The sequence below is a fragment of the Choristoneura fumiferana genome, chromosome Z (genome assembly GCF_025370935.1).
Source record: "Choristoneura fumiferana chromosome Z, NRCan_CFum_1, whole genome shotgun sequence".
Taxonomy (NCBI): domain Eukaryota; kingdom Metazoa; phylum Arthropoda; class Insecta; order Lepidoptera; family Tortricidae; genus Choristoneura; species Choristoneura fumiferana.
Window position 1 is genome coordinate 8019095 of NC_133472.1, and position 17555 is coordinate 8036649.

The 17555-nt window shown below is 36.6% G+C and overlaps 1 protein-coding gene across 6 annotated transcripts in view; it reads right to left on the reverse strand.

The window, feature by feature from the left end:
* The window catches only part of Pdzd8 (PDZ domain containing 8), a 46744-nt gene extending 29646 nt beyond the window's left edge, over positions 1 to 17098 (reverse strand). For 5 of the 6 annotated variants that reach the window (XR_012453334.1, XM_074111363.1, XM_074111373.1 and 2 more), the window contains exons 1-2: positions 16882 to 17098; positions 6332 to 6503 (exon numbers count right to left, since the gene is read on the reverse strand). Coding sequence is in view for 5 of the 6 variants with exons in the window: in XM_074111363.1 (XP_073967464.1) it covers positions 6332 to 6484 (153 nt within the window). In the remaining variant the exon portion in view is untranslated. Of the gene's footprint in view, positions 1 to 6331; positions 6504 to 9130; positions 9185 to 16881 lie in introns of all 6 variants that reach the window. The other variant, XM_074111368.1, reaches the window with a different exon arrangement.
* Between the last annotated feature and the right edge of the window lie 457 nt (positions 17099 to 17555).

The following is a 17555-nucleotide window of genomic DNA, read 5'->3' on the forward strand; positions in this document are numbered from 1 at the left end:
TCGAAAATGGGCAACCTTAAAATACCTAATACAGCCTTCATTAGCCTTAAAGTTTTATCTTGATAATATAAAAATTTTCACAGGCGAAAGCAAACTTTGGCACTGACGAGATTTTTGGTTAGACCAGGCAGCGCTCATAATACAAGAGATACATTAGCAGTTAACCCGGTAATGATCGGTTTGCTTATACGTAAAATTTAGACGAACGTAGTAATTAAAGGGCACGGGACGCCCACGCCGAATAACGGCGTTAAATAAAAACAAATATTTGCTGAGGCCCCAGTTCACATGCCGTTAGCACATAATTAGGGTGTACGATTACAAAGCGAGGGATTTGGGACAAACCGGCCTGTTTGTTATACTGACATCGTGAATTTTGTGGTCGCCTAGTTTACGCTGCGTACCTACCGCGGATAGTTTGACATATAAAATATGTTTTAGTGTTGCGGTAGTGCGGAGTTCCGTGGATTTGGCCCAGCCTGGGAATACGCATGGAAGAGATGAATTTATGACACTATTCGTATTCGCCTGCGAATTCATTTCTGCCCGACCCTTGGAAGTTCAGTGTTTATTAGGTTCATATCAACAACAGGTCGGTTCTTTTCGACCTACTCATAAGTGCCACGTTCAATTCAAGCAGTTTCAAATTGGTTCTAGATAAAATAAAAATATTGAAGAAAGAATAATATCGTTTTCCCACTAAGTATTTGCAGTTGTGGCCACGACGGGAAAGCATTAAAGCAAAGTAAGATTGCTAGTAAATTGACTCAGCACAGCACACCTCACAATGCACCTTTAATAAATCAGAAATGTTCTGAAACGATTGCTGCAGCTTTTATTTACTGAAATGATAATGTATTTTTATGTAGTTGAATTGATTGCACACGAAAGATTCTCAAGCTGGTCTTTACCTTCAATTTTGTTTTTATGAGAACGAGTTTTGATACAATAGGGAACCGTGTGACAGTGCTTGATAGAAAAAAGATTAGAGAATGGATGAACTAAGAATCACAAGAATGAAAAATGAAGAATCAGCTACGTAATTTATTTTCACGTATTTTTTATCAGTGATCAGTGATCACTAATTGCTGCGTCTAAAGTAGGCGTTCCACTTGATGATAACAGATTAACATTATGTGGTAGACAAGCGATTTACAAAAAAAGATAACGGATGTGGGTGTTTCGTGTTCAACTTTTATTCTTAAAACTTAATTCAACTTTTAACTTGAATAAATTACAGTTTAATCTAAATAAAAAAATTGTGAATTCTTCTATATTTTTAATGTTGATAATTGATCTAAAGACGTTAATATTTTTATTGCTGCGTCTAAAGTAGGCGTTCCACTTGATGATAACAGATTAACATTATGTGGTAGACAAGCGATTTACAAAAAGAGATAACGTGTTTCAACTTTTATTCTTTCAACTTTTCAATTTTTGAACTTAAATTAAATTCAGTTACTTGAGTTTAAATTAAAAAAGTCTAAAAAAAAAATTATTCTATATTAATGTTTTGATAATTGATCTAAAGACGTTAATATTATTTTAGTAAACGAGCGATAATCTTTGCTGGTCCATATAATAAACGAGACTAAGAATACACATATTAAGAAAAAATAACCATAAGTAAAACTTAACTATGAACTAAATACCTGCCTAACTTAAAAACTGAATACCAACTAAATTAAATCTAAAAAAGGCCAAGTAACATGGTGTCCAAAAGGCTGGCCATTTAATAATAATACAATTAAAACTAGCGTAGCGGGTCTACGGCGTAGCAGTTCTACGCTACGAAATAGTGGTACCGGTTTATCAATACGCTTTAATTAACTTTTATGCATCGAAACAAGTGCACTATTAGATTATTTTAATTACATACCATACCATATACATAAAAAAATATTTTTACCCTTTCTTTTTTCTATTTAACTACATAGCTTTTGAATCATCACTCTATAATCTATAGCCTGAAACCAAACACAAAAACAAACAAGTAACTTTGAAAAATAGAATATCCCAACAGTAGTGCAATAAGCTTATTAAAGACGAAACTAACAAATCTTTTATCGCGATTAATGTCTTACTTATTAACCCTAATCACTTCCACTAATAGTTATGTATTTAAATGAAAACCTGTAGGTACCTGTATAAGAGTTACTTAGTACTTACATCTCTACCTGCACATAAAACAAACATGGCTTCACACTCAATGAAATTAAAATATTCCAACAGGCACCTAATAAGTACAGCAATAAAATGAATAAATATCCACAATATCGGCAAACGCGCACGCAACACAAACAAGTGAATAAATAAATGGACAGTTCGTGTCGTCTAATTAAACATCGATAGTTATGACAATAATTATCAGCTTTTATTTAACTGTGTGCCAGTTAAATTGATAATCGAAAACCAAATTGAAACCAACCCAAGAAGCTAGGTAATTTTAAATAGTACCTAAATTTCCAACGGGAAAAAAACAGCTCCTTAAAATGTTGACTTAAAACAAAAACGCAGCTGAGCGATAAGATTTGGTATCACCAAATCAATTGAATCGTGACCGAGTGTGGAACCTTTTTATAGAAAAAGTTATAGTGACCGAAAGGGAACTCAGCTTGCTGTGCGAGCGTTCTACTCGTAGAATGGACCAGAAAACGGATGGTTTTTTCAGTAGCTCTACTGAAAAATAAGTCAAGTTGGAGTGTGAAGCAATCTCAAAAATAATGTGGTCCGTTAAAACTTTTGCGTTATTTTCCATTGCATTACAGATAGGTGCATTAAAATGTAAATGTATGGATAAAATCTATGCATCACGTATTATGTACATGTATACTGTACAATAGTCACGGATACCGGAAGCACGTTACGTCAAACATGAAGGTCAGAGTCACAAGTTCAAATAATAGTCTTTTATTAAAACCGAATCGGCAGGTACGTAATTGACGGGTGTGTATAATGTAATTATATTTAGGTACTACTAGCTGATGCCCGCGACTCCGTCCGCGTATCCGCGTTCCGTGATAAAAACTATCCTATGTCACAAACAAACAAACAGACGAAGTTTGTAACTTTCGCATTTATAATATTAGTAGGATAGCGCCAGAATCAGGAAAACGCACGTATCGACTTTTAATTGCGTACCTAACATACACAAACGTAAAAATACGTTAGAAATTATTTAGGAGTTAAAATAAGACCAGACGTCTGACTTTCATTGATCTTCTCCTTATTTATAACGAATGCTCTCATCCAATAATATATCGAGAATCTTAGTTCAAACAAGATAGAAAATGTTTGGTTTAGAATTCGAAAGTAAGCGGAAAGTTTATTTAGGTCCATCCACTATGATAATAAAGCATTTTTATTAGCTTATTCTGTAAACCCGCGGTAGCGTAGGGTCTCTCGAACAGATTTGTCTCTCTAGATCTAATGGTCTCTCAAATGGAGGGTTGTGGTTTCAAAGCCGGACCCGTACCTTAAGACTTTTGGAATTTAGGTGCAAAATTATGTTTGAAAATTACCACCTTCATGGTGAAGTAAAACGTGGTAAGGAGCTGGATACACCTGCGAAGCAATGCGGGTTTTCCGACACCGACAGGTAAAATATCGCTAGATGGCGATAGTATCGTGTGGTCCGTTTGACGTTTCAGTCTTGCTTGCGATTGTTAAACAAACATGAAGCGGAGCTCTCTTGTTTTGAGGCGGAGCAGTAGGTTGTATATATTATTTTATATAATTCTCAGAATTTACGCAACAAAAAGGAAAAATACTGAAACTAAAATGGCCAAGTAAAACATGTTTTCCTAGATAGATACATACATAGCCCATGTACGTTTGACTGATTTGATTAAAGCTTCATTATTCCCTTATGAAAGCCCAGCTGACAATGCTAAGAGCATTCACATTTGGTTACCATATTTTTTTAATTAATATACGTACAGTATACGTGGGCGGTATTTCTAAATACCGAATAAGCGGCCGCAAAACGTTCCATTAATCATAGAAATCAGCGTCAGCATTTATAACGAATTGTTGAACAATCGGATAGGAATGACGATCATTGAATCGTAATAGTTGAGCTAGCTTTGTGCGAGTGCTAGTGCATCTATGTTAGTGGATTTGTTAACAAATATCATAAAGAGAAAAAAATATTGCGTGTTGATTTCTTGGCCCACCAACTTAACTGACCAATTTAAAAATATCTATCGCACATAGAAGCTATTTACTATACATACATAGGCATAGGAATAAAGAACGTGCCAACTACCCCATGGGACGAAAGTTGCTAGCAATATAATAGGCTCGTGCAAGTCTATGTAAATGATATTGCTACAATTTAGTAGACAGTTAATTTTTAGATTAATTTCCTGATCTTGTCAAAAATTTAACGTAAATGATGAGTAAATTTCTAAATAGATTCGTTTCGAATTGAATTTTTTGTACACTCGCTCATATTACAAGATATTATTATTTTAATAATTGAACACGTGATGGTAAAAAGAGCTACTCAATTTGAACTGTCAGCATGAAAGACTAGTTCACTCGTACTCGTTTCGTAGGTATTGCAATTTTATTAAATAAACACGTGCCGTAAAAATAACAGGATACTTACATACTTGAATTAGTAACACGATGGAATTGGTCGTAAAAAGAAGAGTTTGCGTTCTCTGGGTTCACATCGGTTAATGCGGTCACGGAGCTGCACCTCGGAAAATATACCATTGCCTACCTTATTATAAGTATAAGCTTATATACAAGGAACCACAAAATGAATCGAGAATATTACAGCCAGTGGTTTGGTAGGTTCTACTGAATACCCATTCAAAAGTTTTTCAAGAATTATAAATTGAGATAGAATTACTTTTTGGAGTCTTTTTGTATTTTTTAATTTCAACTCCAAATTTTATTACTTTTTACGGTCATCCCGTTAAATCTATATATTTCACACGAAAATACAAGCTGAAACGTTAGCTTAGGGAAATAGCACGCAGCACGGATTGCTGAAGACCTGGGTTCAATTCCCAGCGCTGGTCTATTTTTCTGGTTTTTCTGTGCATCCATGTTTCAGCTTGTATTTTCGTGTGAAATTTAGATGGGGGGGCTCGCAATGATTTTAAAAGACAGGAAAGAAATTTCCCCCACTTACTGAATCGAAAAATCGCCTCGCTCGCAATGATTTTAAAAGACATAGTTGCTACAAATATTCGTGCATAATTACAGCTTCCTAGCACTGATAGTCTCTGAGCAAAGCCGCGGACGGACAGACAGACATAGCGGAACTATAATTTAATAAGGGTTTAGTTTTTGCCATTGTGGCTACGGAACTCTAAAAATGGTCTATCTATGTATGTAATTCTTTAATAATTCTTTTTTGTGTTCATTATTGTCAGGACTAGGTTTATGAGAAACAAAATAAAAAAGAAATGAGGGCGCAGCCGCGGGCAACAGCTAGTTCACAATAAAGTATGCCATAACAAGCAAAAACCCCGTAGAGTTGGTAATAGTACATTGTGTCTTAAGGGCTGTAAATAAGGAATTACGAACGAGAGTCTATGAGTGTGTACGTGTGTGTTTAATGAATCGATGTTCGTAATTCTAGTACCGCCCGTGCGACATACAATGTTTTTCATCACATTTGCGAGTAAAATTGTATATTTGTAAAAGAAAAACTAATATATTTTCAATAATTGCCGATGCCGTTGACTACGCTCTTGGCAGCGCCAGCTCCGCGCCCCCCTTCCCCCACAGCATGTGCATGTGCCCGACGTGCGCGCGCCGCGCTCCAGCACGCCGTGCAGTATCACACTTCTGGGCTTCATGACAACAAAATTAGTACGGGACGGGCAACGACTCATTTACCGACCACGGGTTTCATGACAAGCACATTAAGGTCGAGGGTTTTATTTGGGGGGTTGCAACCAAGGTAGCTTGCATGTTTCAACACTGTTTACGAGCAAGTGTGATGAAAAAAAAGATAATTATATATCTGTCTCTAGATCAAGACGAATAGAATGCCACGTCATTTATCATAATCTATTCAGTCATTCATTCATCGCTCCTGTAAAACCTTCAAGTAAAACGAGCACGAAAACTGTTTGATTACTTACAGACACCAGAATAGAAGAAATGAAATAAATAAAACTCAGAAAAATAGTTATACAAAATAAACGGGTTTTAAAACTGTAGGTTGCATCCAATAATGAGCGTCACTGCTCCCAAACCGATGAACCGACCAATTTGATTTTGCTACGGAGATCAAATTTTGCGTCCTGACGCGTGGTCGCTGCTAACGCAGTTGTGTCCATGCCGCTGTAATAATCTATTTACTCACCGTTGGTAGCGTAACCGGGTGATTGGTCAGTTCGTCGGCAGGCGGGCTCTTATCGAACGGACGCAGGAAGTACACGAGGATCGCAATGGGTACCGCCAAAGCAGAGGCAGCGCCAAAAAGGGCTGCCAGAAGCAGCCACGTCCAGTCTGGCATTGTCGACGAGTATTATAACCTTTAAAAAGGAACCATTATTAGTTTTGTGAATGCCAATTGGTGATAGATAATGTGATGCCGTTTTTGTTTGTTTTGTTCGATAAAACAGACACGGAATTATTTTTCTCTGCCACATAAAATGTAGGTGTGAATAAGTGGTGAAACTGACCCTAAATATATTAAAATTAGTACACTTTATTTTAACAGCTACTACTAATATAAATATATCTGCGTTAAGCTGTCGTCTCTGCCACCTACTGCAAATACCGCTCTTAGACACTGATACCCTATGATATATCAGTATATCAACGTATATTCTAACGTACGTATATCTACATCTAGTGCCATCCACGAAGACGCGTGATTTTGTCGAAATTAGACATTAACGACATTGTTATAAGAACCACGGCACGCGTCGTCGTGAATGACTCTACCTATAGGTAGATATTTTTTTTACTTACCTACATTGCAGATTGCATAATATTAACTACCTACGTGACAGAATTGCAACTCGTGTTTAACAGCCTCTTTTTTCACCTATGGCCCTACTCACCGCCGATAGTGTGGTGTTAGGAACAGACACAGCTTAGACTCTTTCGGCTAATAACTGCTAAAGAGCATAGAGTCACTTTATGCCGATGATAGCGGTAGGGAAATATTTCATTGTATGAAATATCGGAGTATCTGTAAATATGGTCAAGGACTTTAATTCGTGAGCCACCATGGATCATTTTAAAAGGAAAAGTCAGTACGATTTTCCTTGCTAATTAATGCGATGTCACTACGACGTTTAATGTGAAATGGTTCCATGGCAGCTCATGGATTAAAGTCCTTGACCGTACTTACAAGAAATTGGATGGAAACGAACATAACCAACAAAAAGTTGGAAACCCCGACATTGTCATTTTAAAGTTCAATATTTCAAAAACGGCTGAACCGATTTTGATAAAGCATGTCTAAGAACCATCGCTAGAAAACCTGCTTTCAAATAAAAAACCGCATTCAAATCGTTTCACCTCTTTAAGAGCTACGGTGCCACAGACATACACACATAGCGGTCAAACTCCTGTTTTTGCTTCGCTCGGGGGTTAAAAACTGAGCTATATCCAATCGCAAATCAGTTTTTAATAAATAAAGTGACTACTGCTGAGTGTACTCGCAAATAAATCGGCATCAAAAGAAATGATATGTAACTGAACACCTACCTTGTACCTGGTAATTAAACGACTTGGTATTTTGTTCGCGCGACGTGCCAAATCTTAGCTTATTGCCAAAGCACTTAGACACTTGGAGAGATATTTAATTAAGCTCTGTTAATGAACTTAACGATGAGACTCGAATGGCAAATTGATACACCTTAAGGCTGAATTAATTAACTTAAAAAGGTAGGAAGTAGGTACTAAAATGGCTCTACATTTTTATATAAAACTTCGAGTAGATTTCCGCGCAGTAGCTTTTTTTAAACACAAGGATAATCTGCATGTTATATTTTCCTTCAAAAGATATGTCTGCGAAGAATAAATCTAGCACAGTTTCCTCCTTTCAGCGCTGAGCAACACTAGAAATATGGAGTAATCCTATTGGCGGCTATTTAATCTCAAGTTTCTGGTAGACACTGAGACCTCAGGCGGTACACATACACACAACTATACGCCTACACTGCCTCTAGTTTGCCTTAGTTGGCCGCCTAGAGTGGAGCGCAAGAGCTAAACGCACGAAGAATGAATTTGTTTCCGTGAGTGACAAGTTGACACTTCGAAGTTTAAAGTCCAGGAACCTCTTCATCCTTAGTCGTTTAGGCCAATGTTGGCACCTCGCTGCCCCAGGCGGGCAACAGTTTGAGAGGGTAATTCAGTGACAGCGTATTACCTCCTGCCAAAATACAATTTATGGGATATGGTAATTGTTGGTGTCCGTTATCACACTCCATAGCCTGGTAATCCCATAGCCCATTCCACATCGCTACCTGGCAAAGTTTAGCAACTGTGGAGTACTGTCCACTAGAACATCCTCATGGTGTATTAGGGATAAACCTCCATAGTTGTGCTCATCTCGTTCACATTATATGGTACCAAAGGCTCTTCATGTTGGTTTTGGCCCCATGAATACATTTCAAATGACCGGTTCTCCAAGGGCCCATGATCAAGAACCCGTAACAATAACAAACTATAATTCAGTTACGTAAAACACAAAACAAAACAATAGGTATTTAAAAAAATTATATCAGTTCAAAAATCAAATCGGTCATAAATTCAAATTATAAATTTCAAAATTATTAAATTAAATTAAATAAACATTTGGAGAGGTCATAGTAACGTGACATGTTTCGCTAACATTCTAGGTAGTCACACTAGTTAATTGCTGGACCCATTTATTCTTCATCCATACAAGACCAGGTGACTTTTTCTCATCAGAGCACAAAAGTCAACTCTGTTCGTAGCAATAATGCAACTTAGGCAATAGGGTAACTTGAGCATGGTATGAAATGCTTTACGATGATTTCTTGACTTAATAGCTTTTCTTATTAGGAAAATCTACATGCTGCAGTGACTCCTAGCGCCTCTAGTAAGCAAATAAATATAGAAACTCCGACCAAATCCTACATTACGCTATCGAAGTTTCTCAACTCGGACGCACATAACTTACCTACAACTTTCGTCGCTCTTTCTTCGAATTTCGGTCCCCATGCATAACGCCTGCCTGAAGAGAGATCTTTCTATTGTAACTTCTCCCCACTATTCATATTATTACTATTATAAATGTTTATGGAGTGATTATTTGTCTAGAATAAAACAAAAAGTGCTCAGATTCTCTACAGAGCATTAACGTGGGTTTCTTTAATATTAGAGAAATTATTCTTTTCCTAATCAAAGTAGCCGCTTTGTCCCGTTTTAAGATTTAAGTACATAGAAAAGAGAATATTTCAAATAGGTACACGCGGGCTCAGCTAGTAATTAATATATACCTATGTCTTACAGTTCGTGCTCAGTAATATGTAGAAAGCGGGGATTTTGTCAAGAGCCCGGAAGAATGTCAGGAGGCAGGTTGAAAGTAAGTGGGATTGAATAAACGCGACCGTGACGTAGAACGACTTGACCGAATTTCCGGAAGATGTTAAAGTAGGATCATGAAAAGAAAGCTTTACGTGGAATATTGAGCTTTGAACTAAAATAAATTTATTACGACTTATCGTGACTACAGTCTCACAAGCGATGTAAATGAATTTTTACTTTATTTTCTTGGAGATAAGGATAAATTATGATTGGTTTTTTGGAGTCTTTTTGTATATTTTATTTCAACTCCAAATTTGTTACTTTTACGGGTATCCCGTGAAACCATATCGAACCAATAAACCAATCATAATTTGATTGCTTAGCAGCGACATCTCTTGTCTGGGTGAGCGGTTGGTTCCGAAAGAGTGTGACGTCTCTCGATGAGAGCGGAACATAGATGTCGCTAGTGCTGCTGCATAAGTAGCGTAGTAGAAATAAGCAACCTGAGATATGTATGCATAGGAAAAAATCGTGTCTAGATTCCTGTCCAGCGGTGGTGGGGGTTATAGCACGCAGCACGGATTGCTGAGGACCTGGGTTCGATTCCCAGCGCTGGTCTCTTTTTCTGTGCATCCATGTCTCAGTTTGTATTTTCGATAAGATAAAGCCTACGAATAAATAATAAGTCAGCAAGACTAATTCAGAACAAATTTCACACAAAAAGTGGCAATACTATAACCGAAACGACTTATGATTCAAATAAGATTAATTTTCGAGGTTGCAAATAGACGTGCTTGTTGATTGGTTAAAATTCAGAAACAAAGCACAGGATTGGTTTGCGCGCGTGAAGCAATGTCAGATGCACGACAAATGACGCGCAGAACACTGTTTTAAAAACCGTGTTCGCAAGGCCATTTTTCTAACGCAGTTACAATTTCTGGCTTATTATTTATTCATAGGATAAAGTAAAAACAATGTATTGAACCATTCAATGTCTTGAATTTAAATAGCATTATTTTGTACTTAAATGAAGTTCAAGTTTCAAACGAACTAATTAATAAAAGCTGTTAAAAATACTTATCAGTATATTTGAACTTTCGCATCTCAACATCCCTAACAAAAAACCGCAACTTGTAAGCCTATTCTGTCCCACTGATGAGCGTTGATAATAAGTTGATATCTTGAAGAACAGAATTTCCCGAAAATGGCTTCCATTAATTCCACTTCATTCCATTGATATAAGTGTGATTAAAAATCACTAATCCAACTATAACGTATCCATCCATACGTATAAAAGAGTAATTGTGACTGACTGATTGATTATCATCGTACCGCCTAAATAACTGTAGCTAAAGACTTGAAATTTAGCTGACGTATTGATTTAGATTCTAAGAGGATATAGAATAAAATGGATATACATTTTCACTTCGTTGCTCTATCTCCGTAATTGCCTAAGTATTTTAATAATTCGTGCGTTTCTCATGGGCTCTATCTAATAGTTTGAACTAGTCGACTAGATGTTTTATAGACATATTCTTTGAAAATTATAATTATGTAGAAGTGCAAAGAAAAGGATTTTTTCTAAATAGGTACACACGAAACGGGGAACTGTATTGCTCTTAAATTAGAAGTTAGTATGTTGTTGGCGGCTACTGACCGCTATTCACCGTTTGCCGTTTATCTCATGAACCCATGAAGACCACCGGAACCCATACAGGCCATTACCACGCTCGCCTGACGGTTTGAGACTCACAGCGTAATTCCATTCGAGAGAAAAAACGTTCACGACCCCAATAAACCGGTCGGTACTCATTTAGCTTAAGACGCTGTCAACACCAAAATTTAAGGATTCGGGATTTTGGCTCCATCTACTTGCTCTCAGCGCTATTCACAAGTGAGCGGCGAGAAGCTTAACTATTTGCATTCGGCTAGCGATCGCGATCAGACATCAACACGCCTGCCGGTAGATGGCGTTAAACTCCTGTAGGGTTCCTATAGAGCGCAGAATAAAACAGACAGGACATCGTTAAAAAAAGATAGTTGGTTTTTAATTCATTTTTGTAATTAAAGCGTTAACAGATTGAATGAAATTTGGATATGTAAAATATGTAATACGTAAATAAGTAATGAAAACTTTTGAACAGATTTAATGAAATTTGGATATGTAATATAAGTAGTTAAGATTTATTAGATAAAACGACAGTATTTTTGTAGGTGGGTAGGACGCCGTGTGTATCTTGTTAGCGTTTGCTTGGCTTGATGAAATTTCGTTGAGAAATCAAAGACGAGAATCCAATTATAATTCAACGTTCGGAGCGATATCTAGGTTCTGGTACGGCGGACGAAACTTATTTACACGAGCGTTTGAAATTCGAAACATTGTAAATAAGAGGAGTAAGAAAGAGATCAGCAAGTTAAATAAATTTAAATCCCAGCCTATATACGTCCCACAGCTGGGCACAGGCCTCCTCTCAGAACAAGAGGGCTTGGGCCATAGCTCCCACGCGGGCCCAGTGTAGATTGGGAACTTCACACGCACCATTGAATTGCATCGCAGGTTTGTGCAGGTTTCCTTACCTTCATCGCAAAGCTCGTGGTAAATTTCAAATGTACCTAATTCCGCACATGAATTTTGAAAAACTCAGAGGTGCGAGCCGGGGTTTGAACCCACGACCCTCTGCTTGAGAGGCGATAGGTCAAACCACTAGGCCACCACGGCTTCAAATTCCGTAAATTCAAATTCAATAAATTTGCTTCCGTCTTATTAAGGCCAGAGGCCGTACCTATTGCCCACCGTTTCTGACGCTCGCAATCGCAATCAAATGACAGATTTCTCATACAAAAACTGTCATTTGATTGCGATCGCAAGCGCCAGAAACGTTAGGCAATACGGCCTCTGGTCATTAGAAATCGATCAAGTTTTGGTATAAATTCATATCTTCTCTTTTTTAATCAAGTAAAAATATATATTGTAATGAACTAAAATAATTTCCTTGCTCACCCATTTGCATTTGTGTGTGTTCTTACAGTGTGGAGGTGGAGGAACTGCATGAACACGCATATTTTGCATAAAGCTATCTTAAGGTCGCGGGTGAGCAAGGAAATTATTTTAGTTCATTGATATGGACCTCCGCAAAGTAACGCCTGATTCAATAAATTAATATATATTGTAGTTAATGAATAGACCGAATCACATGCAAATACATGTATTTGCATGTTTTACCACAAATCTTGTGATGATACATGTTTTTATTATATTTACAATATTTTAGGGTAGGATGGTTAATTATTCAGCCAGAAGTAATAGTGCTATAAATATCACCCAAATTCATATACTGCCCAGTTACCCTAGTGGTTGTGGAAAGATCTTTTTTTCTATTATAAAAATATTTTGATTAATCGAAGGCACCATTTTAGTACTGAATATTTAGAACCATACCTTATTGTTAGGCCGTCTTGCAGGAAAAAATAAATCAAGATTTAGTAGTTAAACCTGGCTTAAGCTTGACAGTTCCATACATTTTGACACTACTAAACTGAGCTTAACGCTAACTCGAGATTTATGTGTTTCCAGCAAGTAGCCATTAAAGTCTAGGTACTAGGATAAAAAAAAAACGTAACTATTAATTTACTTACGTATTGTCAAAATCTTGATTTTATAATAAATTGTGTTGCATATTTTGACGGTGTCTGTTTGACGGACTTTCATGCATAATATTTCGAACATTTATTAAGAATATTTTTACATGCATATTTGGAGATTTTTATATTATATTATAATCCGGTCACTGTTAATGATGAGCGTCTTGATTATAATTTATGAACGATTCAAAACACGAGACGTTAAAATTCGCTCTAACAATAAGGTGTCCATCAATGCATCTCGATCAACTCGATGTAAGCATGGACTGGTTTAATGGTTTAAGTTTTTATTTATCGACGTTAGTTTAAGTATTTTTAAGTTTATGAAACCCATTCTCGCAAGTAGATAGTTAAAACAGAAAAAACCGGCCAAGAGCGTGTCGGACACGCCCAAAATAGGGTTCCGTAGCTATTACGAAAAAATTAAGTAATATTTTTCTAAGGATTGCGTATTTTATACGGAATCTTCCAAGTTTAGGTATAATTTATACCTTAGGCTGCTATTTACTCTTAAACTACTAATAATTCTCAAGCAAACTTAGCCGTTAAAGTTTTCCTTGAAAGTTTAATATACTTACTACCATCCTGAATTTTTTTTAATTTTTCCAGTCACCGGTTTAGATTTTAGAGGGGGGAGGGACGCTCGATATTCATGAAAATTTGCACTTTAAAGTTGAATATTTCGCAAACAAATCACTGAATCGTCTTAGCAAACCCCTAATGGTTTTAAAATACCTATCCAACGATACCCCACACTATAGGATTGGATGAGAAAAAAAATCATCCCCACTTTACGTCTATGGCAGGTACCATATTTTTTTGCACCATTTTGTCGGCATAGTTTACATATATATCCGTGCAAAATTACAGCTTTCTAGCATTGATAGTTCTTAAGCAAAGCCGCGAACGGACGGACAGACATACAGACAGACAGACATGGCGAAACTAATATGGGTTCCGTTTTTGCATTTTGGCTCCGGAACCCTAAAAATGAAGGTAGGTACTGTGACCATTATTTTGATTTTTTCAACTTTAACAATGCCAATTAGTGCTCGGGGCAGCCGATGTAATGTAAGATTCTTGTTAAAAGTTTTCAGTCGAGTGTTTAGCTCTCGAGCCGGTTTCGAATCACTTGCAAGTAAATAGGGAAATATGCCTCTTAATATACAAAAGAAGTCTTTGGTTACGCGCCCTTGACTGGTTGCACCTACATGGATTTAGAGGACGTTCGACAATGGGGGAAAACATATTGGTATTGTTCACTTTTTGTACCTTTACCCTTTAGTATAAGGTACGTGAAAGCTTCCAGAATTTCCAGAAATTAATAAGGTCGAAGGTACTTACGTACATATTGCTCGTTTTTCGTTGTTTTCATTCATCGGAATATTTTTATAGCGTATTTATTGACTTTCTTGTTAATTTTCTTTTGAAATCATATTTTTCACCAGTTTACTTTTATTTATTTTTAATATATGTACAGTCGAAATCAAATATTTCGGAGCGGCCAAGGTGATCAAAAATATCGAAACATAACCTTAAGCTTAACCTTATAATAGAGTGCATGTTCCGATATTTGTGACCACCTTGGCCGCTCCAAAATATCTGATAGCGACTGTACAGGGCGTCCCAAGACACACATCACACTCACCCACACACACATGGAGGGAAAGTATCTTATATATTATTTTTCTAGATGCAAAATTTTTCTGAAAGGAGACTTCATTTTGATTTTAAAAACAATTTTAAGTCGCTTTGGGCTTACAACTTCTAAATTGCATTTTAGGTACCTTTTTATCAATATTCTCAGATCTCAAAACTTCTTGGTCGCAAAATACCTAAATTGCAGAATGCCTAATTTTGTTTTCTTATAACACCGGAATCTTAATATGGCTGAATTTCAAAATACCTTAGTCTCATAATACCTAAACTTCAAAATCACTTTCATGGCAAAACAACATATGCTTAAAACAACCAAAAGTTAAAATAGGTAACATAATATTTTAAATAAAAGAAGAACATAAAATTTTACATTTACAATTTCAGGAAAATAAATACTTAGCCTTTTCTTTGACTTTGCTGTGCTTCTAAATACAAATTTTATAATTTTAATGCATTACTAATAAGTATTTTCTTGAGAAATAAATACATATTATTTCCCTATGAAAAGTAGGTACATGACTTATCCAACGATATCCTTACTGCGAATACAGGGTGAAATACACGAGAAAAAAAAACACCCCCACTTTACGTCTATGGAAGAAACCATACAAAAAAAATATTTTTCATTTTTTTATCATGTTGGCATAGTTGCTACATTATATCTGTGCAAAATTACAGTTTTCTAGCACTAATAGTCTCAGAGCAAAGCCGCGGATGGACAGACAGACAGACGTGGCGAAACTATAAGGGTTCCAATTTTGGCCATTTTGGTTGCGGATCCCTAATGAAGTCTCCTTTCAGTAAAATTGTCTACCGTCTACCTATACAATATTTAAGGTACTTTCCCTCCATGTGGCATGGACTTGGGACGCCCTGTATTTAATCTTGAATATTTCAGCAGGTGGTTCGGTTACTTTGACTGAACACACCTGTTAAATGTTTATCATTTTTCAATTGATGTTGACATTGTTTTCATTCATTGATGAATATTCAAAGTTTATCAAGTCCAAGGTGTACAAGTACGTACATTTTGTATCAAAAATTCCGCTGAGAAGGGGTTTAAGGGGCAATCATTCAAACTTGCTCAACCATTTGCTGCCAAAGTGTGCCAAGTGTAAACTAAAATTTAAAGCACCTAAAAGCTTAGGCTTGTACAATGGAACACTGAATTGAGTGAATAAACGAAGTTGTTTACAAAGTCGCGTAGGTAGGTACCGTCTGTAGGATGTGAAATTAATGAGGAGTAGTCGGAATGTACATTTATTTCATTTCTCGAAATGTACCTATGCAATTAGTCGAGCGTGGGTCTCTGTGCTTAGGATTTCCAAGTCCGTACGTGTGAATTTTTGGCAACGGCAACATTTTTTTGGGAGTATATAGAATTTTTACGAATGAATGAATTACATTTAAGATACTTGTATGATTATAATCTTAGGTTTCCGATCAAGAATGCTTCATTATTTCTAAGCAATTTGTACATTCACATGGTTTTATGACGTTATCAAAACAGTGCTTTCGACTAGAATATGAACTCCTTTGATTGTTGAGTTTATCATAGTATCGGCTCCTCTAAGTAGGTATTTCATCTAGATGCATTGATTTCATCAATTTGTCTTATATCATCATCAGTAAAAATATGATGCGTGAACTCCATAGATTTCTCTCATACGACGCACACATTTTGTAAACTAGAGCATGCAGAGATACACATGAGAAACAAGGGAAAAGAAATACAACAAAAATAAATACAGAAGTATTGGCACAATATAGGATAACACAAATACATAGTAATTTTCTAGCTAGCACGTAAATAATCTAGCTACTACAAAAAACATTCGCAGGTGCATGACTGTATTTAAAATGTGCAGTATGAGATAAAAAATATAGTAAAATATCCTTTCAAATTATGTGCAGTAAAGTGTCAAAGATCATCTGTTGCATATTGACATCAACAAAACATTAATAAGAACAGAATGCGAAATCCAGCAGCATGGCAGATGACAATGAATTGAAAGTAAAACAATGCGAGTACACGAGCCAACGTCTCATAACTTAACTAATAACATCAAAGCATAGCCATGCATGCTCTCCTTAACGACTTACCTTCTATAAGATTTGCCTACCTAAAAACAATAAAAACTACCTACACACGAGTGATATACTAGACAACAATTGACGAGGAATAAGTATAACTTTAAATATGATAATGACTATTCGACTACTCGTATATTCGGTAAAAGGACCGTAAGTTGGACAAAATAACGGTGGCTACATTTTAAAAGGGCCTGCCGGACCACCGGCTCCGAGCGCAAACCTTACATTACTGACACTGACTGTGAAACTACAACGCTGATAAAACACCTTGAAGACGGCATGGGCATGCGCGGAGCCTCGCCAATTGGACCAACGGCCATATCGGTGGGTCCAAAGCGCCTGATAGGGTGCCGATGCATTCGCTCTTTTGCTTCACCAATTTATAATTTGTCAATCATTAGCGAATCCCATTTAACGCATGATTACACATTTGCATACGCTGAGAAAAAAAAATGTGTGGACTTTTATCGATTGACACATGTGCATTTCCATTTACTAGTTTCGTAATGTCGATAAGGTGCAACGTAATTTTGAAAATTGGCACGGAAGTTACGCTGCCAAGGACGCTTGCGCGTAGGGCCGATCGATAAACGCTATATTATTATTTTCTAACGGCAAAGATATAGCCCGGGCACGCCGGGGCCAAAGGAGAATCGGCTTTCGACTGACTACGTAAAGTGCAG